At 41.0% G+C, this 27,620-nt stretch overlaps 1 protein-coding gene across 1 annotated transcript; it reads right to left on the bottom strand.

Annotated features, from left to right (window-relative positions):
- Positions 1-16: 16 nt before the first annotated feature.
- tbkbp1 (TBK1 binding protein 1) lies at positions 17-27,447 on the bottom strand. The gene is made up of 12 exons (XM_028475705.1): positions 27,121-27,447; positions 26,786-26,830; positions 24,240-24,633; positions 14,770-15,043; positions 12,675-12,800; positions 11,993-12,097; positions 10,900-11,053; positions 8,535-8,737; positions 7,775-7,836; positions 4,424-4,539; positions 1,881-2,599; positions 17-1,271 (listed from the first exon to the last, which is right to left on the bottom strand). The coding sequence occupies exons 1-12, from the start codon at positions 27,155-27,157 to the stop codon at positions 1,143-1,145; spliced, it is 2,364 nt and encodes a 787-aa protein (XP_028331506.1). The 5' UTR covers positions 27,158-27,447; the 3' UTR covers positions 17-1,142.
- Positions 27,448-27,620: the final 173 nt, after the last annotated feature.

The following is a 27,620-nucleotide window of genomic DNA, read 5'->3' as shown; positions in this document are numbered from 1 at the left end:
CATCAAAAAGGCACAAAATAACAACAAAAACCTACAAAACAGCATAGAAAACACACAAAACTACCAAAAAAAGCACAAACAGGTCAAAAAGACACAAAATGAAAACAAAAATGACTAAAAACAGTCTACTTGTAATACTAGTGAGATATTTTAAAGGTACTAGTACTACTAGTGACATTAAATTGTCTACTAGTAGATCATTTCTCTTTACTCGCGCACTAGTGAACCAAAAACCTTAGCATCTGACGCTAGTGACACATTTTACTTCACTAGTAAAGTCTATTCAAGCACTAGTAAACCTAAACTGAGCTCTAGTAGAGATTAATAATGGTTTTTCAGTTCCTGGTTACAGACTTGTTAATTAAGATATTGACCTTGCAAAGCCTAGACATAGAGTTTATATTCAGTTAATTACTAGTGATTAGTAATACTAGTTTATTTTGGTGTATAACTCTGACTTATTTAATTTAAAACAGAGGGTTTCAGTTATACAAAGATGCAACTTATGTCCATTGTTGAGCCAACAGCACTATCTAGTGAGTAAAAGGATGAACTGTTGATAATATAAGACGCTCCCTGAATGGTCGTAACTATGCCGCCTAATGAGTGTAGTATTTACTGTCTCCATACAACGCTACATATTTACACACAGCAACATAAACACCTGGAAAAGAAGGCGGAGCCTCGTACGCATTTCATAACACATGGCAGTCAGATTGTAACATGGAATAAAAACCTGGCACTACAATAACATTCGGGCATGCGACTTATAGCCAGGTGACTTATTTTAGGGGTTTTCCCCATAAAACTTGCACATTTCAAGAAAAGGCATTTGTAAATTTGTAAATGAATATCTATGACCCACTAGGTGGCGCTGGAGGCCTCCACGTGTCACATTAACGAAGGTGAACGTTAACGTGTTCAGGGACAAATGGAACAACACTAACTTCCTGCTGATGTGTTTACATCCACTGATAGTGTAAGTACCGCCCCCTGTTGGACGAGGAGGCGGAGCATCATTCCCAGGCCTGTTTGAGGCATTCAGGGTCCTCAGGAGGCCGTGACCAATGAACGCCGAGCGTCTCCGTGCACGTTGCCGTGGCGGCTCACGCCCTGCAGCGCGGGGCCGGTTGCCATGGCAATCATATCTTGCTGTTCTCCAGGTGGGAGTCGATGTGCTTGATGAGGGCGTCGTCAGGGTAACCGATGGGAAAGATCAGCTGACAAAGAGGACAGCTCCTCATGTCACTCTCCTCTGACTCCATCCAGAGCTACACACACACACACACACACATTAAAGAAACACACATTATTAAAACACAATAAAGAAACACACACACACACACTAGTGAAATACACACACCTAATTTGATTTCATAAACATGCAGATGGACACAATGGACACATTCCAGCACTCAGACATAAACACACACACACACACACGACCACGGTTACACAGATCAGTAATAGATCCCCCCCCACCCCCCCCCCCACACACACACACACACACGCATGGCATTAGTCAGACTGTAGGAGGCTCAGAGCGTCACCTTCACTCCTACTCACTGAACACAAAATAAAGTCAGGTGATTCACTTGCTTTTATACAAACGCTCAAACGCTTCCCATTGTTACCACACACACACACACACACACACACACACACACACACACACACACACACACGCAAAACAACAAAAGATGCATAGTAAAAAACATAAAGCAGACAAAACTACACAAAACATACAAAAAAATATAAAAAAAAAACAAACACATAAGACACCAAATAATACGAAAAATAACAACAAAATGGTATCAACAATCCTGCGGTTGAGTATAAACCGGGTGTTTTTAAATGGAGTGGGTGTTAGCTGTACTCACATTGATTGACGGCCAGGACTGAGCATGCTCAGTAGAGACGTAGCCTCTCTGGGGGGGGCAGGTGAGTGTGTTGGACCTTTGTGGGAGGGGGAAGGTGGAGCCTGATGACATCACGCCCAGCGTCCTGGGGGGGCTGATGGGGTGCGGACAGGTCCACTCCTCCTCGTCCTCGGAGGACTGCGGGGGAGGGGGGGCGGTCGCGGAGGGAGGGGGGGGTTCCAGGTGAAGATGGGCAACGTCCGACAGCGGGAATGGCATCTCACGGGAGTGTCGTGTGGACGACTCCAGGCCGCCGTCTCCCCCCGCCCCTCCTTGGAGGCAGGTGGGTGAGCCCCTGTGCAAGTGTTGAGGGTGTGGCTTTGGGTACCCCTCCACAAAGGGGCGGGGCTTTGGCAGGGTGGACACGGGGTCCAGGGAGAAGCGAGGGGTGCAGTGGTAGGCCGAGGGGTCAGACACCTCAGAGTAGCTACGGCGGCCCTGGAAGCTGGCGCGGAGGTGCTGGGTGGGGGGACGGTAGGAGTATGACGCTGGGCCGTTGACCACGTCAAGCAGTGGGGAGCGGCGGTGGATGTCCGGGGAGAGGCGCTGGAGGACGGGGGAGCGGCGCTGCTGGATCGGGGACTGCTGGGGCGGCACCGGAGAGTGGCGCTTAGATATGGGAGAGTGGCGTTGAGGGACCGGAGAGTGGCGCTGATGGTGGACGGGAGAGTGGCGCTGGACTGGAACACACACACACAGAGTCACATTCCTGCCAAACACCAAAGAAATAGAATGATCTATTCATGACATTTTGGATGATTTCATACTCCCAACTTCTCTTCATGTTACCTGACAGCGTTACTGTTGGGCAACGCATCGCTGTGTTGGGTGGTGAGCACCCCCTCCCCTTTCTTTTAATTGCACCTCACACACATTCACACAGGGGTTAGGGAACAATTCGGTGGTGGTTGGGTTCACACATTCAGGCATGTTGGGTGGGGGCCCGGCCTCTCTGTGGATGGCTAGGCCGCTGTGCAGACCACAAATACATCTGGATGGTGCGGTCGACCGTGGCGAGGCAGTGGGTCGGGTCTTTGGGGGGTGTTGGGGGGTATGACTAAGTACTCGCTTTGCGGGTCTCTCCATGCCGTGTCGGCCTTGTGGGGGTGCCTCTCCTCTTCTGGTGTGGCTGGGTGCTTGCCTCATCTCCAGGTGGTTTTGGAGGCGGTCTTTGTGGTGTGTTGTCACCCTAGGGAGATGTTGGTGTCTGCGCTGGGCCTGGGTTGTGTGGCCCTTTAAGATGATGCTGTTTGCTGGGGGATGGCGTCTGCTGCTTTGGTGATTGGGCTGCCGCACCACGCCAGGTGTGTGACGTTGGTTTGTCTCCTTCTCGTAGGAAGGATTGGTTGGCCGTGCACCGGTGGGGGGGCGTTGCCCCATGGCCCGTGTGCTCCGGTGGGTGACGGGGCCTGGGCTGCTGTCCTTGAGCCGTCTATGGCTGTGCCGCCCCTCCTGGATAGCAACCGGTTTGCGGTGGTGGTTTACCTGGAGGCTCGGCCTCGGGGGTTCCCGGTGCCATTAGGGTGCCCTCTGGGGCTGGCAGGCTTGGTGGGCTTGCTTGGTCGGTTTTGGAGGGGGTCTTCTGGGGCAGGCAGCGCACACTTGCATGCCGCCTGTTTGTGGGGTGTCTCGCAATGGGGGGTTGGAGCGGTGGCAGGGTGTGCTGGTCCTTGGCTCCTTTGGATTTTCTTGGGTTCTTTCCCACAACTTCCATCCTACCCTGACTCCCTCTTCCCTCTTATCTTACCCCTCACCTAGGTGTAACCATAGACTGTAAAAAGAATGGACGTGACGTCCTCCATAGTTCCCAGTCAACGTTCTTGAAGCCAAAATACAGCGCTTAGGGGCGCAGCCATCTTGCAATTTTGCAATTTTGATGTCATTTGGAACCAGAGCGCAGTAGGGTCCTGCGGGAGGAGCCCTGGTGACAAGCCTCACCCATTTAGCGTACTGCCCAATCATGGGCTGTCAATCATCGTAATATACTACGTCAAATCTTGTATTTCAACCTCAAATAACTTATTTAAAACAAACTTCACAGAAAAATGAGCACTTGAACATAATAAAGGGTGATAATAACTAATGATCTCAGCACAGTTTAGGTTTGGAAAAAAATTATGTGAAGAGTATTTTAACTTTACAGTTTGACCAAAATCTCATCCGTTAACATTGAGGAGGCGGGGTTTATGAACTATACTGCAGACAGTCAGCAGGGGAAGCGAAAAAAAAGCTTCAGTTTTGAAGGAGCTTGTCCCGTCCATTCTTTTTACAGTATATGGGTGTAACACTGACCTCTCTTTTTATATTCGCCTTTTAATAAAGTTTTTCCTACCCTTCCTTAGGGAGGGCTAGTGATGGTCACAGTTATGCAATTAAATTCATTATTTTATTTAATTGCAATAATAAAACGAGCATTGCTGTTGTGAAAAGATTGCACTTTATGTAGTTTTGACCTTTGACGGCATGTGCAGAGAAGGTAAAAGACCACTGTGCGTGCTGCTGACCTGGACTGACCGGCTCCTGCGTGGCCTTCCTCAGTATTTCCGTCTGCTTGGCGCTCAGCGTTTGAAGGCGTCCAAGCTCCTCTGTGAGCTCGGTGTACGCCAGAGCCAGGTTCACCCTGTGGGAGACATATTAGCTTTAAATTCATCAATAAATAAACGCCTCATACGGGGAAATAAGAGGCGAACAGAAGAGGGAAAAGCAACCAAGATAAAGAAAGTCAACCGTCGTGTTGCCAGGTTCAATTTGGAGCATTTTGTTGGATTTTTGACACTTTCTGCGTGGAATTATCAGCTGGATTAGTAGAAAATATCTGTGTCTTTATCAAATCAATGCACCCATTTGAATTGTGTTCATTTTTGGTCCTTTTCTGTCAGTTTTCCAGTTGGTTTTCAGTCATTTGAGCAATTTTTGGTTACATTTTGGCCCTTTTATTCTGTTTTTAGGTATTTTAAGTCGTCTGTATTTGGTTCATTTGACCTGTCTATTGTCCTTTTTGTCAGTTTCTTCCTTGTATTTAGTCTGTTTTTGGTCCTTTTAGTCTGTTGCTCGGCTTTCAGTTTGATGCTTTTGTTTTCTTTGTCATCCTGGATGAAGCTTCACTACTGGAGTCGTAATCACATTGTTGACTGTTGAATGAAGAGCATGAAATCAGAGCAATGCTCTGACGAAGCATCTCTATTTTCGGAGCCTAAACAAGTGCCATTGCTGTCTGTAACCCTGGCAACGTGTTGACTTTTGTCTCAGCTTGTTAACCTGAAACCGAATCCTGCAAAATCAACAAATCAGGACGACATCCAAACAGAGGGAGGAAAACACAACACGAGATGTATTATTATAGAACATTTATACTTATATATAAAAACAAGTCAAGATATGTCAGTGTAAAGATGGAAAAACAGAATCAAACGTATTCAGATTATTGACTTTTAAAATAGCTTTTTTTTAGATATAAATTTATTTTTGTATACAATAAAATTAATTATACATTATGCATTTGTACACATATTTAAAATGCAAATATTTACAGAAAATAATAAAACGGTGTATTAACAAAACAATTATTATTATTATTATTATTATTATTATTATCATTATTATTATTATTATTATACTGTTTCTTTTTTTTTTTTTTTTGCACCATCCACCACATCAAATTAGTTTTCTGTTTTTTATTTCTGATGCACATATTTTATTTTATTCAAATGTAATTATTTTTTGGTCAAAGATCCAATCCCTGCATCATTTCCTTCCACATGTGAAAAAAACCCAAAAAACTTTAGGTGTGAAACGTGTGTGCTGTGGTTGATCAGAGTAAGGTAAGTGTACACACACATACACACACACACACACACACACAGGCTGTTGGTGCTGATAAGTGCAGAGAAAGAGGAAGTGTTTTGATGAAGACCCTGACTCCGCTCATTTACGCTCCAGGGCGTTTCCTCAGCACATTATTGTCATGTCCTGTTTTTGTTTGTTTTACTTTTCTCATTTTTTTATCCAGTATTTATCTCATCTCATCTCAGGTGTTTCCTGGCCTCCTGTTACATAAGCTCTGGGTGATATTTCTGCACCTTGCTTTGGTTTTTCCCATTAAAAAAAATAAAATAAAATATTGTGTGAATCTGCACGGACTGGATCTGTGCACGATACACATGAACAACTCACAGTCAGTGATATTGGTGAGTAACATCACAAGTGTAAATTATTTTACTTTCAGTTCATTTCCCATCAAAACCACGATGTAGCCCACACTCAGAGCTTTGGTTTCCTCTGTGAGGCTGCGTTTCAAATCAACATTCTTTATTTCAGCAGCTTAAAGCTTCCCGGAGAATAGAAATAAAAACTAAACACAGACACACGTCACATATAGATATTCGCACAATAAATTTGACTACCTTTTAAATGTGAGATTGCTGCAGAAGAAATTAAATCAAGAATTTTGTTGTACTCAATAAATAAATAAAAATAATAATAATAAAGACAGTATAAAGGCTACTACTACAACTACTACAAATAATAAAAATAAAAATAATAATAATAATAAAAATAATAATAATCTCCTTTGGGCTTCAGAGAAGTCCCGAAATGATAACTATATTTTAAAATGCTAGTATTAAATCAATGTTTTTTTTTTATCTATTAAATATGACTAGATTTGAATATTTCTGCAAATCCTTCCTTTATATTTTATCTTTGCGCATAAACTAAAAAAACAAGTTCTGAAACACGGATTAACGCACATTATTCAAATGTCCCTGCATGTGGACACTGGGCTTACACCGCCCCCTGCAGGTCAGAGTAGTTGACATGAAGAAACAAACTGTCTTTGTAGAGATCCTCCACTGTCTTTCAGTCACAATGACAACTTGTTCTGCTTTTGGTTGCTCTAAAAAACCCTGGAAAAGTTAAAGATGTTGATGTAAAACCTCTTGTTTACAGAAAGAGGATAAAAACAGTTGTGACCCGAAAAATAATCTATGACCGCAGGGGGCGACCATTCCAACTCTGAGGTTTGGTAGTAGACAACGAGGCAGAGAAGACGAGCTCTCCTAAGAGACCTTTACTCTCCCTTAAACAGTGCGCTGACACGCTCTGGTGGCTAAAGGTAGAGTCACAGATTTCTCTGGTCACAACTGTTTTTATCCTCTTTCTGTAAACAAAAGAGGTTTAAATCAACATATTTAACTTTTCCTGGTTTTCGCAGAGCAACCAAAAGTAGCACAAGTTGTCATTTTACTAAAAAAGCTGCTAAATGAGGTAAAAAGTGGCTAAATGATCTAAAAAGCTGCTAAAAGCAACTAAATGATCTAAAAAGTTTCTAAATGATGTAAAAAGCTGCTAAATTATCTTAAAGCTGCTAAAAAGCTGCTAAATTACCTAAAAAGCAGCTAAAAAGCTGCTTACTGATCTAAGAAGCTACTAAATTATGTAAAAGGCAGTTAAATAGCTGCTAAATGATCACTCCAATAGAAAACAATGGGATGTTTGCAGACAATGGGGCCGTGTGACATCATCAATCACGTGCTTTCGAGATGGAGGAACACAGGCTCTAAAACTGTAAAGTAGTCCCATTATTAAAAGGGAATTAAATTAATATGGTGCATTATAATGTGTTTTGTTAGATATAGATCTACTCATAAGGACATTTAGAAGATTTTAGGACAAACTCGTAAAAACAGTGGATGATCCTTTAAACCCTTAGGTTGGACTTGATAGTCTGTAAAGTTAAACTATTAAATTAGCTTAATAATAATAATAATAATAATAATCAGTTAAAAAGTACATTCCGTGTCCATTATCCTCCGTCTCCTCCCTCGTTTTTCCTCTGTGATTGGACGGTCACTTACTGCTCATCGCCCACCTTCTTTATCCACTCCACGTCGCACTGCTTACACGGGGAAGTCATTTCCTGCCAGAGTAAAGTGTGAGAATGGATTATTTTAACTGGTGTTAGATCTGACAGCAATGAGACTTTCAGACCATAGAGCAGACAGAGGCAACTGGCGGCCCGGGGACCACATGCGGCCATTGGTCTAATTTTGTGCGACCCCCAAAACAAAATTGTAATTCATGAAGTTGAACATTATATGAATCCCAACATAATGCACAAAACTCCAGAAACACAGAAAACGAGAGCACCATGTCAAAAGCAGAAAAAGTGACGACAAAAAACACAAAAAGATAAAAAAAAAAATAAAATAACAAAAACATTTACAATATTGGCGAGACAATCTACAAAATGAATTTACAAAAACACACACAATGTCTAAAAAAATAAATAAGTAAATAAACAAACCAAGGAAACCACATAAAAAAAAACTACAACAAAAATCTATGTTCTTCCCTGTATTAATGCTCAAACTGTTCTTTATTAGTAATGCTGACATGAATGTTGATAATGTGGCCCTCAGATCAGATAATCATGTTTTTGTGGCCCCCGCTGTGATAGAAGTTGCCCATCTTTTCCATAGAGGCATATTCAGTCACAATTTTGTCATTCATACAACAATAATAATTATGTCACTGTATTTCCATTAAGCAGTGCACTAGAGAGTAAAAGGTGAATTGTCTTTTTTAGAAACGTAGTTTGCATGTGCTCACACTAACCCTGTCCCTCTGCGTGCTCTGCAGGAGCCTCATCTCCTCCTTCAGCCGCTCACACGTCGCCTTCAGCTCCTCCTCGCGCCGACACGCCCCTTGTGCCTCGTGCCGCGCACCCTCAAGCTCCGCCTCCAGCCGCTGCAGCTTCAGGTCGGAGAGGGTGTCCAAACTACGGGAGCTCTGAAGGGTCAGGGCGGGACAGTCGAGCACTGAGAGGAGATCGGGACACGTGGGTTAGAACCATAGACTGTAAAAAGGATGGATGACGCACGCTCACGGGGAGGTGAAGCTTTTTTTTTTTTAGAGCTCCCCCTGCTGACTGGCTGCAGTATAGGTCATAAAGCTCGCCCACTCAATGATAACGGATGGGATGTTGGTCAAACCGTAAAGTTAAAATACTCGTCACGTAATTTTTCTGCTGTGATCATTAGTAAAAACGGGATTTGACGTCATATACGACAATGATTGACAGCCTCGGATCTTGCGTAGCTCTATTTAGCCGAGATGCCATTCTTCTTTGAGCTAGTAGTACTAGTACTAACCTCTATGATATGATCATTTAAACAAGACGTTGGTAGAATTTCCAGCAGGAAATATACTTAAGTTTGTGGCGTAGCTGGGCTGTGTAACTCATCAGGGCAGTACGCTAAATGGGCAGGGGCGTGTCACCAGGGCTCCTCCCACCAGATCCCACTGCGCAGACACTGGCTCCAAATGACATCAAATTTGCAATTTGGCAGTGCCCATAAGTGCTGTATTATGACTACAAGAACGTTGAGTGGGAACAGCTACAGTGCACACCCACTGGTTAGAACATGCTCGCTGCACCCTGGTGTTAGAAACGTGAGTGGCGATAACCTTCAAAATAAAAGTTTCACACGTTAATTACGACCCACATTTGACCCTTGCACAAGAATGTCTTTATTCAATCACTAACATTGGCTTTTTCTGTTGTTTAAAACTAATGTTATAGAGTCATTTCATGACATTCCAATTAATTTTCAAGTCTAAAAAAATTCTGTAATTTTTACCAATTGTTAAGTGATTTTTCATTAGTCACACTGTATATTTTAAGTTTGATTGGATGAATACTTTTTGAGATATGGACAATTTAGTGAGAGGGGTATGTGTTCTTCAATTTTCAGCTTCCAATATCTCAGGAACTACACCACATAGGAAACTTTGTATTGTAATACAGCTTCGCCAGATGAAGGCTTCTAGCGACACCCTCCCAGTGTCTCGCGGGCTCCTGACCCCAAGGTTGAGAACCCCCTAGTCTACAGGGTGGGTGTGGCTCCTCCCTTCCTGCTCATTATCATCATTAGACGTCAGTCAAACATCTTTCAGTTATTCTTTAACTTACAGAGGTTTAATATTTTCAAAATAAAAGCATGTTTCTCTTCAGTGATTGGCTGCTGATGCAGGTCTGTGTAAAATTGTGAGTTCAGCTTCACTGTGACTTCAGTGAGCATCAGATGGTCGTTCTGTCCATGCTCTGATGAGTCGGACTCAGCATTTGGAGCAGAAGAAATGAATTCTTCTTCTGCTCCAGTCTGTCGACTCCATCTGCCCGACCAACTCCGCTCCCTCCCTCCCGTGTTTCTGTTGTTTCACCAAAAGCTGCAAAGCCTGCTGGGATTGTTCCCACATCTTACAATGAATGCAATTGAGCTCTTCTGTTCTAGTCATGTGACATTTGGGAGAATCAGAGAAACGCTGGAGTCTCTGAGGACAGAGGTGTGACAAAGACCGTGCAGAGACAACTGTACGGTTTCCCTTTGTTCAGTATGTATGCTGCATTACAAAGGGACCAATATTTATTAATGGGTCATGTCCATGTCATTTCAACAAATGGCCCAAGAACTTCGGTCTCAAAAAATTCAGAATTTTTTACCAATTGTTTCGTGATTATTCAATAATCACACTGTAAATGTTTAGTTTGAGCAGACTAATACTTTTTGGGGTATGGACAATTTAGTGAAGGGGGGTATGTGTCGCAGTATGAAATCATCTTTAAGATGAGGTTAAATTGACAAAAAATATCAGTGACAATATAATGGGTCAACATATGTGATATTAGGTGGAAAAGTGGTTGAAAGGGTTTATAAGTGCTAAAAATGACTTGAAAGTGGAAAAAATGTGTAGAAAAGGAATTTGATGGAGAAGTGTCAAAAATGGGAGTAATGTAGAAAAGATACATTAAAAGGAGCCAAATGTGGCAAGAAAAAGCTTAACATATGGAACGTTTGGTGTAGTTGCAGAGAAAGGGTAAAGAGAAAACTTGATTTTCATACTGAGGGGAGCTTAGGGAGCGTTTGGGGTTAAAGGTCAGGGTGTGTGTGTTAGTGCGTGTGTGTGTGTGTGCACTCACTGTGTGTGTGTGTGTCGGGGCCCGTGTGCAGCTGCAGATACTGCATGTCTTTGCTGTGCAGCGTCATGTTGATCTTCTGTAGGGAACAGTCTCTCTGTCTCAGAGCGGATTCTAGGTTCAGGATACGCTCCACGTGCTTCTCCACCAAGCTGGTCTACACACACACACACACACGCACACACACCATCGTTCATTATCTTATCTAAAAACATCGCATTGTGATTGATTTAATCCAAGTGTGTCAAAATCATTTTAGTTCCAGGGCCAAATAGGGACCACTTAGATTTTGTTCACACATTTTAAATCGGGAAAATGAGCAATTTCAACATTATTCTGCCTTATAAATATATGTAAAGTAATGGAAATTACAGGCAATATCCAATCTTTAAACTTTATTGAGTTTGTGAACATTTTTTATTCAATTTGGGAAAAATTTGTGGAATAATTTAAATAAAATTGCAGGAAAAAATGGCTGCCATCATGTGATAAAAGCGTGGGAAAACTGTGAGTCCTGGGTAAATATTGTGGATATCATTGAATTTATGTATTTGGAATGGTTGACATATCCACAACTGAATTTTACATGGTATTTTTACACAGTTATTCATGTTTTCTGTATTTTCGACTTTGTCCTGTAGGCCAAATTTGATGCTCTGATTTAATTTGTTTTGTCCATTATTTGAGTCATGATGCAGTCTGTTAAAGGACTTGTTTATTTATATATATATATATATATATATATATATATATATATATATATATATATATATATATATATGTTTCTTATTTAAATAATTATTTATATAATTCTTTCTTATTTAAATAATTATTTATCTATGTATTTATCTTATAAATTCATTCAGTCATTTGTTTGTTTTTGTGACTGAGCTGTTTTTAAGTTCCCTGTGTTTTTATCTTCTTCTTTATCTTTCCCTCTCCTTGCATTGGACGCAGCGTTTCCACACTCCAGTGTTAAAAGTGTTAAACGTGTTAAATATGAACATCTTTTCCCTCCTCCTCCTCCTCACAGTGTAAAGTGTGATATCTTCCTTATTTAACGCCATATGGCGGTGAAACGATGAGCGTCTCTGACCATCTTGTCCAGGTCTCTCTGGACGTTGTTCTTCTCCATGTGGATCTTCTCGTAGGCCTGAATCACGTCCTCCAGCTGCTCCTCACGCTCCTTCCCCTTCTGTAGCTAAAGGCACAGGAACACAAAGGTTATACTACGCCTTCACGCACATATATATATTATATACTTCACTATGTGCTGCTTCCTCCTTTAAAATAATGCTTTAACTGATTCCATGGTGTTTCAAATGTGTTGCAGTATAATGTACATTACAATATATAATAAATATTTTAATTCAGGGGGCGCTATTTCATAGACTTTCACAAATTGTGCCCCCTACTGGAAGGAATCCCTTCAATAAGAGAAGGTCCTCGCTGCAGATCGCGGAATGGGGCGGTGTTGGACTTAAAGGTGGGGTCGGACGTCTGCCCCCGCCCCCAGCTGTTTTGATTGGTTTATCCCTCACTTAATTAAAACTTCTCATAACATCCAATCAGGAACAGCCAAAGATCGTCTTGAGTTAAGATGGTTGTATCCAATACCTGGACATGAACCTTTCCACTAATCTCAAACGCTACCGCCTCCACTGTTCTGGCAAATTTGGAACTTAACCCTAACTTAGCCTAACCTAACCCTAACCCTAGCCTAGCCTAGGGTTAGGGTAGGAGCAGGAAAGTGTTGCACTGAAATATAACGTTCTCACCTCATGGGTCAGAACGTTTACTCTCTGCTGCAGGTTCCCGTTCTCCGACTGCAGCAAAGCCGTGTCCTTGCTCTCAAACGAGCAGTAAGAGTTTGTGTCCTCGCCAAACTCACTGATCATTGGAAACTACAGAAAAATGAAGAGGAGAAATCAGAGAATTAAGGGAAATAAGAGAATTCAGGTGAGTCTGACAAATTCTGAGAAATCAGGGAAAACGAAAACCATCGGAAGTGAGAGAGAAATTCAAGGAATTAGGAGAAACCAGAGAAGATGCTGAGAAATTGGAAGAAATGAAAAAAAAACCAAGAGAAATCTAGAAAAACCGAGGGAATCATATAAATCTGGGAAATCAGTGAATTCAGGAAAAACAGAGAAATCAGGGAAAATCTGAAGAAATCAAAGAAATCAGAGAAATTGGGGGAAAAAATTACCAAGAGAAATTCTAGAAATGTGACGCTCATCTTTGATTTCATGTGTGTGTTTGTGTGTGTGTGTGTGTGTGTGTGTGTGTGTGTGTGTGTGTGTGTGTGTGTGTGTGTGTGTGTGTGTGTGTGTGTGTGTGCGTGTGTTTGTGTGTGTGTGTGTGTGTGTGTGTGTGTGTGTGTGTGTGTGTGTCCACTGAGGCATTAGTTACACTTGTTCCCAAACAGCTGAGTCCGTTTCATATTCCTTCCAAACATGTTTGTATCTTTACAGGTGAGGGAGAAGAAAACTAGAAGATGAATCCATACAGAAACCAGTCCACATGTTTTGTTAGCTTAGCATGTAGCGACCAGTCCCCATGTTTGGTTAGCTTAGCAAGAAGCCACCAATCCCACATGGTTGTTAGCTTAGCACGTAGCGACTAGTCCCCTTGTTTGGTGAGATTAGCATGTCACGATCAGTTTATGTTTGGTTAGCTTAGCATGTATCCACCAGTCCCACGTGTTTGTTTAGCTTAGCAAGTAGCAGCTAGTCCCATGTTTGGTTAGCTTAGCGTGTAGCGAAAAGTCCCACGTGTTTGTTAGCTTCACGCATAACGACCAGTCACTCATGTTTAGTCAGCTTAGCACGTAGCGACCAGTCCCACATGTTTGGTTAGTTAAACGCGCAGCCACCAGACACACATGTTTGGTTAGCTTATAATGTAATGGCCAGAGCCACTTGTTTGGGTAGCATAGCATGTAGTGGTACTGGCTGAACATTTTCATTCCTCAGTTTGTTTTCTTTGATGTGAGCAGAAATGTTCAGCTTTAGCTCTTCATGTGTTTCACGTCAGATGTGTTGGATATTAGCGTCTGTTAGCAGCTACCAGCTGTGAGTTATGTAAGCTGTGACCTAAATGAAGACATTTACATTCAGAGCTCAGAGCGCTTTACATGTTCTCTGAGGAGAAACAAGCCTTTTCCATTTAGAGAGCAGCACCTTTCTCTGCTTCACTAAGTGTTCACAGTACCAACAGAATCACACCACCGGGCATTAGCAACAGGAGAGCAACTAAAAGAACAACACAGAGCAACCTAGTTTCAACATGTTATCAACGTATCAGCAGTAGAAGAGAAACCAGAGAGAAACCAGAGAGAAACTAGAGAGAAACCAGAGAGAAACTACAGATGAACCAAAGAGAAACCAAAGAGAAACTTGAGAGAACCAGAGAGAAACCAGAGAGAAACAGAGAGAAACCAGAGAGAAACCAAAGACAAACTAGAGATAAACCAGAGAGAAACTAGAGAGAAACCAGAGAGAAACTACAGATGAACCAAAGAGAAACCAGAGAGAAACTAGAGAGAAACCAAAGAGAAACTACAGATAAACCAAAGAGAAACCAAAGAGAAACTTGAGAGAACCAGAGAGAAACCAGAGAGAAACAGAGAGAAACCAGAGAGAAACCAAAGACAAACTAGAGATAAACCAAAGAGAAACTAGAGATAAACCAAAGAGAAACTAGAGATAAACCAGAGAGAAACCAAAGACAAACTAGAGATAAACCAAAGAGAAACTAGAGATAAAACAAAGAGAAACTAGAGAGAAACTTGAGAGAAACCAGAGAGAAACCTCTCCTGGTCTAGACCCTGCTGGTCTGGACCATGGGACTATGGAATTCTGCAGGTCTTACCTTGATCTCGTAGATTTTCAGCTTCCTCTTGATGCTACTGTTCTCTCTCTCCAGGAGGCCCAGCCTGGTTTTGATGTCCTGGTACGCCGTGATGAGGGTCACGTGAGAGGAGGAGTAGACCCCGTCCTGGGGGAGGGGGGGGAGGGGCGAGGGTCTCCACGCCACGCTGAGGCAGCCATCTTCTTTGAGGCCTCCGGCATTGGCCCCACCTCCTCCTCCTCCTCCCAACAGCCCCAGCTCTCCTCCGCCAAACAGAGATTGCATTACTAGGAGCCTGAGGACACATTCAGACACACACACACAATGGTTTGAGAGTCACTTCTTCTGTGGTGTCCTTTAAATGTGGCTGTAACACAACAACAGGTTTGTATTGTCTACAGAGGTATGGCAGGAGGACACTGATTGGTTCTAAAGGGATCTGAACACACAACTTTCATCACAGTTTCTAATCATATTTGGGCACTTCCAACACCTAACTACTCAGCCATGGCTCGTTTCTGCTGCTAACAACAGGTAGTTGGAGAGAAAGGTGATATTTAATCCTCTCCTAACATACAACCTGGATGCTGCACTTTATCACTGAGGGAGAGGTTACACACGGCTGCTTAGTGCCCAGAGGTAACAGAAAAACTACACTTCACACAATGTAAACAGACCTGTTATGCCTCCAACTCCCACAATGCACCAGTTATTTAAAGGGTCAGGCCAGGCCAATGAAAGAAAGTGCATCATGTCCTGTCCAAAATGGCAGCTCTCCATAGTTTATGCCCCAAGGTATAAAATCATTCTAAAAAGTCATTATAATGTGTTTTTAATGAAAAGGTGCACATATTTTTTAGTTTATTGTACATTTTCACTACACATACCCTTTAACATGATCTTTTTAATGTGATCTGTTTAATTCTCTCTCAGTCTCAGAACCACGGGGCGTTCTGCTCCCGCTGGTCACTGATTAATTCTGTGACCATCTAATTCTAATGTAATGGATTCCTGTGATGTCATTGAGTTACACAACAACGGTTTGGATGCATCGAGGAAAAGAAGGAACGAACGGCTGCTTGTGAGTCAGCGTTTGCCTCCTGATCTATTTCCATCGGCTCCTTCCTCCTCCTCCTCTTCCTCATCCTCACTACTGCTCTTCCAGCTTTTTTATTTCAATCCACGACTCGGCTCCTCGTCGACAGAACACGGTGATCCAAAAACTCCCACCATCTCACACACACACACACACACACACACACGAATGCCATTTGGTTCAAACATAGAAGCATAATGAGAGCAAATGAAGTGAACTGCCTCCACATCTACATTCATTTATCACTGAGCATTTATTGATTAGAGACAATCAAAGGCAACATCTGCTGAATATTTACATTTGTTTGTCTATATGACAGGATTTATAGACGAAGAATGAAAGCTAAACACAATCTGTCACAATAATCAGATTTTTGTCATAAAATAGTGAAATAAACTTAGACCGTTGTGTTACTTTTAACCTTTGTGTCCATGTCCCTCTAGTCATGTCTGTTTGAATGAGTTAATTGGGCTCCTCCCCCTCATCTCACACAGGTGATCTTGCTTAGCCATGACCACCTCCCACACTGGAGCAATACATTCAAGAAACTGAAAAACTCCACATCATAATAGGAGTGATAATAATGCTGTGATATCGTCCCTGTGACTGGAAAACCTGCAGCGATGTGACATTTACTGTATGTACTGATATCATTATCAGACTTAACTATTACATTTACTAACCTACACAGCTCTATGTATGACCACTAATAACCAACACACGAAATCAAAAACTACATTAAACTAATCACCTGCATGAAAAACAAATGTAAAAGTGCAGCAGTCAAAAACACATGAAATAAAGAAACAGAACAAAAAAAGAAATTCAGTGATCGTATTAAATAAACTAACGGCGAACAAATAACAATGTTTCACAATGCAAATAAGATTTTCCATGGATTAATTAAAACTCAAAAACTAAATTAAACTTATCACCTGCAGAAAACCAAATTTAAAACTATTAGTTAATGACTAATAAAGGAGGATTATTATATATTATATATATTATATATTATATTATAGTTTGTTCCCGGTCCATTGAATGCTCCTTTCATTTCGGCTACATTTTTAAGTTCCCATCATTTCTTTCTTTGTGTGTAGGAAAATCCATTCATCCATTTTCTGACCTGCTTGCTCCTTTGTTCATGGTCTGCTGCAAATTACAAATTTCTAACTGTAAATTCAATCCATTTTCTCTGAGAGCTGATTTCTTGCACATGATTACGAACAAAGGACCAATAAAACGGCAGTTAATGGTTCTAAAAAAGTGAATCACTGGGGATAATAATAATAGCAAGTATCAACACAGTGTCAGTGTGTGTCAGTGTCTGCTGGTAAAAAGATGAAAAGGACAAAACAAACACAAACAGTGTGATTCTCATTTTGTCTGAATGTGCCAAGTCGGCATTAATCAGGTAAGTAATGTTTGTTTGTATAGCACCTTTCACAGACAGAAAGTCACAAGGTGCTTCACAGAATTACAATAAAAATACAAAGTACATTTACAGTCACAAAATATGATGGTCATAAAACAACCCTTAATCCAGTGGAATTAAAACGCTTTCTGAAACAAAGAGGTTATCAGTTTGCTCTTAAAAACATCAACAGAAACAAGTGAGCGATCTCCTCTGGTCCTGAAATTAGTCCGAGGGACCATGAGAGCAGGTTCTGATCCAGAGACCTTAGCCTCCGGAGAGGGGGTATAAGGACATAACAAGTCTCTAATGTAGGAGGAAGCCTGGCCATGCAAGGCTCTGAAGGTCAGCACCAGGATTTTAAAATGTAAACGAAAAGTAAGTGGGCGCGTTTGTGCGAGTCAGTAACCTCGCTGCAGAGTTTTGTACCTGCTGAAGACGAGACAGCTCCTTTTTGTTTAGACAAGAAAATAAACTGTTACAGTAGTCTAAACAAGAAGACACAAAGGCGTGAATAATCATTTCAAGACCATCTCGGCAAGTTTAGAAATTTTCCTCAGTTGGTAAAAACAATTCCTTGTTAGCAGTTTTGAATGATGCTCTAAGGACATTTCTTCTTTTCTCTGGAAACATTTGTTCTTTGCTGTTGAACTACAAAATAATTTCTTATTGATTTCTAAGTATTTTCTCTTTTTTGTTTCTCTGTGTGCAGATTTCCAATTTTCTTCTTTTTTAGTTGAATTTTTTCTTTTTTTTTTAATCTCTTTGTATTGATAGATAATATTAATAGACATGACCAACTGGTGGCCTGGGGGCCACATGCGGCCTTGAGTCTACTTTTGTGTCGCCCCAAAAGTGAATTCATGAAATGACTCCAAGATCACATGAAATCACAAAAACTACACAATATCTCTAAATAAACACACAAAAAACAAACATCACAGAAAAATATACAAAACATCAACACAAACTCTTTGTTGTTTCCTGTGTTAATGCTCTGATTGATCGCTATTCTAATGCTGACGTGAATGTTGACTCTCAGATCAGATACAGTCACGTGTTTGTTGCTCCGCCCCCTGTGATAAAAGCTGTTCATCTCTGTAATATTACATCCTTCCCACACACTGTACATTATACACACATGGCCTCACCCTGTGAACTCCTCCTTCACACACAGCAGGAGTGTGTTGCTCTGTTCTTAGATGTTAGTGACATTAACACACAGACACACACACACACACACACACACACACAAAATACAAATGCATCCACAGCTTGCAGCAGAGGAGAAAAACACTGAATCCAACAAATGCTCTGTGATTCATCACCTCTGTGTGTGTGTGTGTGTGTGTGTGTGTGTGTGTGTGTGTGCTACATTTCAGGTGATTGATGGCAGGAGCAGGACGGAGACATTCAGATGCACCGCCCGCTTTCCTTTCTTCCTCTTTTCTCACCTTTTTCTTTTGCTCCTCTTTCCTCACATCCTGTGAACAAACTGATTTCTTTCATCTTAAAAGGATCATCCACTGTTTTTACAAATATGGTCTAAAACCTTGTAATTGTACTTATTAGTAGATCTATGTCTACGAAAACACATTGTTTTGCACCATTTTCATTTAATTTCTTTTTAAAAATGGGAGTACTTTGCAGTTTTAGAGCCCGTGTTCCTACATCTTGAAATCAGGTGATTGGTGATGTCACACGGCCCCACTGACTGTATATTTCCTATTGTTTTCTATTGGAGTGAAGGATTCAGCCTGTTTTTTAGATCATTTAGCAGCTTTTTCAGTTACAAATGAATGTAAACCTCTTGTTTACAGAAAGAGGATAAAAAATGCTCTGGTGGCTGAAGTTAATAAATAGATCGGGGAAAAGGACTTCTATCTTCAAGGTTTGTGTGTGCAGTCACAGAAATATTTAGATTTTTCACATTTTCAAGAGTAATGGAAACGTGGCTAGAGTCTCTAAAACATCAGAAACTCTCCAATAACATAAGAAACAGTCGCTCGATTTGTCTATAGCCACTTTTCAGAAAAAAGGAGGAGTTTCAGTGAAATAACCGCATAATGTGTCGTCGTGGATGATTTAGTTCCTGTTTTTACATTTAGGAACTGATCTATTGTTCATATGTCTGTGATAACGGACAATAGCCGACTGCTTAACATCTTCTCCTTCTCCTTCTACATCTTCTTCTTATGCTTCTTCTCCATAGACGTGTAAGCTGAGGTTGTAACGTGTGCAGATGTGCTGATGAATCTCATGGTTTATTCAATTTAAACCTCCAGTGTTTCTGCACAGGCAGCTTCAGTTTGACCGATGTGTTTTATAACCTGCTGCAGAGCACACACACACACACACACACGCACACACACACACACACACACACACACACACACACACACACTTCTTCTTAGATTCCACCTTTGTCTCATCCTGAAAGAGTCGGTGTGTGTTCGACCTTCAGCAACAACAGCCTTGATTTTCTCTTTGTGGTCACAGGCTTTATCACACACACACACACACACACACACAAGCACACACACACACACACACACACACACACACACACACACACACACACACACACAGACAGCTGTGGCTCCATCTGCAGCAGCTTGTGGTTCGATGCCTTGCTCAACGATACATAGACAGGGATCACCTGCGTTTGAACAGACCAAGATCCTCTTATCTTAACTTAATTAATCCTATCCTATGTGGATAACAATCTTATTTTGACTTAACTAATCTTATCTGCTCTTCTTATAGAAACTATTCTAAAGGTGAAGCTGAATAATCCAATCAGCCGACAGAGAGTAGGCGTGTGTTTCTAACAGATCAATAAATACAATCAGAGCTAAAATAAGCAGCATGAACCAGTGGGAATAAAGCAGTGTTCTGATTGGTTAATGGGAAGAAAGAAAAATGAAAGAGAAAAGAGGGAAAAGGAAAAAAGAAAAAAAGAAGAGAGAGAAAGTGAAAAAAGAGGAAAACAAGGAAAAAAGAAAGAAAAGGTGAAAAAAAGGAAGAAAGGGAAAAAAAGACAGAAGGCGGGGAGAAGGAAAAAAGAAAAAAAATGGCAAAATGGGGGGAAAAAAAGAAAGAAAGAAGAAAAATAGGAAAAAAGAAAAATCCTGTCACTTCCTGCTGACACTGAGCTTTATTTCTTGTTCTTCGGAAGGAAGCAGAGTGTGCTCTTCACTTTCTACCACAACTTTTTTTTTAAAGCAACTAAAAACCATCTTCATCATTCAGCCTGAGTGTGTTTGTGTGCGTTTATGTGTGTGTTTGTGAGCCCAAACCATCTGTGGTTTCCGCAGCAAATCAAAACCCCCCCCAGGCTGCAACGTCACACTACCACACTACGGCCACCCGTTAATAATTCAGCATACATGTGCACATGGGTCTGTGAGAGCGAGTGAGACGCTGTGAAAGTTCACTGACACTAAAGCAGTCATTTAAAAAGCAAAAAGCACAACACAGTCTGTGTTTGGAAGGAATATGTTCACAGAAACAAAACGTTCTCCCATCAGCTCATTAGAATCTATCAAAACAAGCTAAGCTAACGAAACACTTTGGACTGATTGCTACGTGTTATGCTAACCAAAACACGTTGGACTGGTCAGTACTTGCTAAGCTCACGAAACACTTTAGACTGATTGCTACGTGCTAAGCTAACCAAAACACATGGGACTGGTCAGTACGTGCTAAGCTAACCAAAACACTTTGGACTGATTGCTACGTGCTAAGCTAACCGAAACACTTTGGACTGATTGCTACTTGCTAAGCTAACTGAAACACTTTGGACTGATTGCTACTTGCTAAGCTAACCAGAACATGTAAGACTGGTCAGTACGTGCTAAGCAAACCAAAACACTTTGAACTGATTGATACGTGCTAAGCTAACCAAAACACGTGGGACTGGTCAGTACGTGCTAAGCTAACCGAAACACTTTGGACTGATCGCTACGTGTTAAGCCAACCAAAACACTTTGGACTGATTGCTACGTGCTAAGCTAACCGAAACAGTTTGGACTGATTGCTACGTGCTAAGCTAACCAAAACACGTTGGACTGGTCAGTACGTGCTAAGCTAACCGAAACACTTTGAACTGATTGCTACTTGCTAAGCTAACCAGAACATGTAAGACTGGTCAGTACGTGCTGAGCAAACCAAAACACTTTGAACTGATTGATACGTGCTAAGCTAACCAAAACACGTGGGACTGGTCAGTACGTGTTAAGCTAACCGAAACACTTTGGACTGATCGCTACGTGCTAAGCTAACCAAAACACTTTGGACTGATTGCTACTTGCTAAGCTAACCAGAACATGTAAGACTGGTCAGTACATGCTAAGCAAACCAAAACACTTTGAACTGATTGATACGTGCTAAGCTAACCAAAACACGTGGGACTGGTCAGTACGTGTTAAGCTAACCGAAACACTTTGGACTGATTGCTACGTGCTAAGCTAACCAAAACACTTTGGACTGATTGCTACGTGCTATGCTAACCAAATCACGTGGGACTATTCGCTACAACGTGCTAAGCTAACCTAGCCTAAACATGTGGGACTGAACACTACGTGTTAAACTAACTGAACCATGTGGGACTGTCAGAAAAAAGTCCTGAAAGATGTATAGGAACGTTTTTCATCTTTTAATTACTGTAAACAACTGCATGTTAATGTGGTTTCATGGAGAATAATCTACAAGTTTGTAGATTTAGGAACAGATCTATTCTATATGTCTGTGACAGAGGAAGGAACAGATCTATCTCTTTTGCTGTGAAGGACTTCATTTGTAGTTGTGTTGCTTTTGTGTTGAGATCAGATCTTGTTGCTGAGGTGACAGCATGAGTGTGATGTAACAGCAGTGTATCGTGACCACTCACTCTATCCTGTGTGTGTGTGTGTGTGTGTGTACTCAGCGTGTGTTCCTTTAGTGTTCAGGTGACCCACTTGGCTGAGGCTCGGCACCAGTCGACCTAAACTCCCTGCAGTGTTCCTAAAAATATGCACCGACGCCCAGAGAAACCCCGACAGTGCTGCGTCTGCAGTCATCTCCTCCCTGACACACACGCACACACACACACACATACATTACTAGGACGTGTCCCAGTAGTGCACAAAGTGGTACATGGTACACCTCTATATCGTTTCTGTGGTAGAGCCTCAGACTTTCTGTGAAACTGACAGAAATGACAGAATTTTCTTCCTCAGACAAAGATAGAATTATTGTTTCTGTTTTAAGAAAGATTTCGATTTTTGTTTTAAAAAAGATCAATCAAGGAATTAAAATATATTACACATTTTGTTCACTGAAAAGTGGGTGGTCTCATGTTAGCTTAAAGCTGCTATCCGGAGTTTCTGAGAAACATCTTGATGACCCGCCCTAAACTGCCTTACTTCCTCCCACTGCATCTCCCAATTTACCAAAAGCCACGCCTCTAGTTTTCTGCACACGCATCGCGGAACAATGTCGCATCAGGTCGCATTGATATAGGTGTATGGGTCAGGTCAGAGCCAAAATCATATTCACCTGTTTGCTGTTGTGACGTGCGGCCTTGGTTCCGTGCACAGTTCCGCATTCACTTTGATTGACAGTCTCAAAAACACTAAGTCGAAGCCTATTGGCTGGGCGCAGTTGGCTATCATTTCCATTTGTATAGGGGTCTATAGGACGAAGGAGGGACTTATTTACATTAATGTATATGAATGACCACCAGCAGTAGACCATACTAAAAGACTAGTTAGGTATTTTTTTGCATTTCAAAAGAATCATACATAAACAAAGATTCATCAGAAACTCAGATATCAGCCTTAAGCAAGGGTCAAATCAACTGCAAAATCAGGCTGTACATGATCTCAGCACGTGGTTTATTACATAGAATGTTACTCTGTCAGCTACTTCAAGGATTTCAGCCAACTAGTCAATTCTCAATGTCAGGGTCTGGCTATCAAGGAGACAAGTGAAGCTATCACCAAAAAACCTGCTTATATAGGATTAAAGATAGAGTACCATTAAAGGACCATTACAGCCTAAAACCAGTCCACAGTTTACTATGAACAAGGGAGAGCTATATCGTACTAAACCAGTCCACAAACAAGATACAAACCAATCCAAACTACGGTTATTTGCCAAAATCCAGCTAATAACCAGTCTAAACTTATAGCAATAAATTACTTGGAACCAGTTCAAACTAACTAGCCTAAAACCATGGAAAGCTGTAGATAAACTCGGGCAGAAACCCATGTAAACCAAGATAAAACCAGCAACGAACCAGTGCAAACTACCCAGATTAAGGTCCAGGCTTTGGGTTTGTGTTCTGTTACCTCACTAAAAACAGTACGACTGACAGTGGATGTGATACAGAAGTGACATTATTTGAATAATTCTTCTTCTTCTTCTTCTTCTTCTTCTGAGGAAATCCTACTTCCTATACACAAAAAATCACCAAATATTGCTGCTAACAAGCCTCTAAAGTTCTATGTTTAGGAAAAAAATTTAACAAATCATTAAAATGTGCTAAAGATTTACAACTTTCACCAAAATGTCGCCCTAATACTGAAGAAACTTTTGTAAATTTAACCTTATTGAAAATGATGAAGTCCATTGTTGTTTTTATTGAAAACTGTAAAACTTTAACAGTTTTAATTTATTATTATTTAATGTTTAAAGTTGTTCAACACACTGATCGATCAGACCACCGACCAATCTTTTTATATTAACATTTGGTAAACATTTGCTGTGTTCATATGGTTCAATGAGAAATTGTGCTCCAGGACTAACCAGTGACACGTGATCGGTAACTTTAGATCTGCAATACAAACCGATCAACTTTCCATCATCTGCATCAATCTGATGCTGCGTCTCCTTTAAGAGGCACGAGCGCCGCCGCTTGTCAATAAACGGTCTGAAAACATGACGGAGGAGCCTTTAGTTTATGTCATTTAACCCTTTACGTCCCACAGTACAACTCACGTGCTCTCGGTGCCATCGGTCCGTGTGGGGACGTGGGGGGTTAGGTGGGGGTAGCTGCCCTCCAATAACAGCTGACAGACTATGTGCGTCCAACCCCGGGGACCAGCGGAGACCCGCTCCACTGCTGCTGGTGCTGGTCCTGGTCCTGGTCCTCGTCCTCCGCACCCATAAAAAGCGGAGTCCACCTTTGTGCGCCCAAATCCGGGGGAGAAGCAGAGAGATTGCTCCGCTGATCCAGATGATGCTGATCCTGGTTCTGGTATCTGGTCCTGATGTTGGTCCCCGCGCTGGTCCTGATTCAGCTGCTGATGCTGCTGCTGGTCCTGATGCTGATGCTGATGCTGGTCCTTCTCAGTGCGCCTCCTCCTCCGTGCAGCTCCGCTGGTGTGGGATGCTGTTGATGAGGAAGATGATGAAGATGAAGATGAAGATGAGGAAGATGTCGAGGGAAGAGCAGCGTTATGTTAAAAAGAGTCTGTTTTCTGAGTTTACGTAATAAAGTTATTCATCATCATCATGATTATTATTATTATTATTATTATTATTATTATTATTATTATTATTATTATTATTATTATTATTATTTACGGTTCTTCATTTTGATTTATATTTTTATGCTCATTTTAATGTTTTGTATGTTAAAAATTGTTCCCTTCTCTGCTTTGTTTTTATTTCTTATTTTATCATATTTTTAATTATTTTATTAAATTACTTTTGTGTGGATTTGTCTCTAAATCTTTTTATCATTTTATTTTTGGTCAGTCACATAAGGACATTTCTCTGAAGCACTTTGATCTACTTTGTGAGAAAGTTGTAAATAAAGTTTGATTGATTATTATTATTATTATTATTATTATTATTATTATTATTATTATTATTATTATTATTATTATTATTATGGATAAACAAACAAATGGGATTGTGCTTTTAATATTTTAAAATAAAATAAAAAATACACACATTTTGTTCAGGTTTTTTTTTCTTAATTCAGAAAGTGTCTTATTATTATATACCATGAGTGAATAAAGATAAGACATTGTGTCCTATTCTGTGGCCTTGATGCTAAATGTGATGTTACAATAGTAAACAAAACCTGCAGAAGTCAAAGCTTTCAGTGCAAAAATAAAAAGCAGTTAGCATGTTTTAAACTTTAGCTCTTTGAAAATAAAGTGCTATTTAGCTTTAGTCCAATGCTAGCATATTCAACGCTCCTCCCAGCTTGTGTCGCATACATTTATCACACTGTGAGTTTACATCATATTTTCTTGTCATCACTAAATTTATGAAGACTTCCATTGTGCAGCATAGTACTGTGTTTTCACACCAACGCCACCAGGGGGCAATGATGCAGCGTTTATTAATAAATCTGCTCAGTTTTACTCCTTTAATTCAACATTAATTGAACATTAAAAAATATATCACAGGAAAAGGTTTGAGAATCTATTTAAGATAAGTTAAGATGAGGTATGATAGTTAACTGAAGATTAAATAAGTAGAGATATGATGAGTCAAATTGAGATCAGTTACATAAAGTCTGATAAGATAGAGCGAGATTTAAGATAAGATCAGGTTAAGTTAGGTTGAGTTAATTTGGAAAATTTAGGACTGAAAGAACTCCATACAGAGAGCATTCCTACATGTTTAGTTTACTTTAGCACATAGCTAGCCACCACTCACACATTCTTGTTTAGCATAGCACGTAGCAACCAGTCCCACATGTTTGGTTTAGCTTAGCATGTAGCCACCAGTCCCACATGTTTGGTTAGCCTAAAACATAGCAACTAGTCCCACTTGTTTAGTTAGCTTAGCACATAGCGACCAGTCCCACATGTTTGGGTTAGCTTAGCATGTAGCCACCACTCCCACATGTTTGGGTTAGCATAGCACATAGCCATAAGTTCCACCTGCTTGGGTTAGCTTAGCATGTAGCGACTAGTCCCTCATGTGTGAGTTTGCTTAGAGCAAATCGACCATTTCCACATATTTGGGTTAGCTTACCACGTAGTAACCAGTCCCACATGTTATTTTAGCTTAGCACATAACGATTAGTCTACATGTTTGGTTAGCTTAGCATGTAACCACCAGTCTCACGATTGGCTTAGCATGTAGTGACCAATCCAAAATGTTTGGTTAGCTTAGCATGTAGTGACGAATCCCACATGTTTGGTTTAGCTTAGCACATAGCAGCCAGTCCCACAGTTTGATTAGCTTAGCACCTAGCAACCATTCCCACAGGTTTGATTAGCTTAGCACGTAGCTGCACGAGCTGAGTATGGTTACAGGGTGAAGGGGCGAGTCTGTGCTGTTTGTTGTTGACTGTGGGAGGAGCTTAAAGAAAGCTAACTGCTATAATAAACTCTCTGTAGTTACTAAAGCAGGAGCTGAAGCGTAAATCTCAGATTTATGTCGACCCACATTCGTTCATCCCAGGGGCTCTGACATATTTCCACGTCTCAGTGCGACACTAAACACTAGCTACTGTATATCACCAGCGTTACACAGTCACTGCTGTGTTACACATTACTCTGCACTTACATCACACTTACATTTCCACCTGAGGAGTATCAAAGAGGACATGAAACCATCAGCATCTGTAATGGTTGGAGTTAGTGGATAGAAAACAGGATTATTAACAGGTTGGACTGGGAGCTTCAGACCAGCAGCTGGACTCATGGTTCCTGGTTTATTTCAGCATCTCCAATAAACAATGTAAGCAATGTGATTCCATAATGACTTAAGTCAAAACAATTCAAGTTCATTTAACCTGCAGCATTATGATAAGTTAAGATAAGTTGGCATAGGTATGGATTTTACAAGTTAAGTTTATATAAGATATGACAAGTCCAGAAAAGATGGGATCAGATAAGAAAATATAACTTACGTGAATTTAAGTTTCCAGAAGCTGAGATACGTAACATATAAGTGAGATATTATTTGCGCACTCACAAACACAAGCTTACACTTAGCGTTGCATATGGTTTTGAAACACCGTGTCTCATACATTGCTGCATGTCACATAGATCACTGACTGACACAGGTTAGAGGGCGGGTGTCCAACAAACGAGGAGGGGCGAAGAAGAAAAAGCCCAATGCATTCCGGAGGTCGGTCTCTTTTGCTTCCGGAACCCATCATGAAGGAACACAGCTGAGCCAGTGCTGCATAGTCTCATTCTCACTTGTAAAACGTGTTTGCAATAAATAGCTTCACTATATTCCTGGACTTCAGTTTCATTATAAGAGTAAGTCCTCCCCGAGCAGTGTAGACCTTTGGGACCGGACCAGAGCCACATGTAAGGGAAAACCCAACATAAGATAGTTAAGTTAGGTTAAGTTTTGCTAATATATAAGATTATATAAGATGTGATACAATAAGACCAGTTG

Source organism: Gouania willdenowi, chromosome 19 (genome assembly GCF_900634775.1).
Source record: "Gouania willdenowi chromosome 19, fGouWil2.1, whole genome shotgun sequence".
NCBI lineage: Eukaryota > Metazoa > Chordata > Actinopteri > Blenniiformes > Gobiesocidae > Gouania > Gouania willdenowi.
Note: the sequence above shows the minus strand (reverse complement) of the source record. Positions and strands in the feature narration are given on the sequence as shown.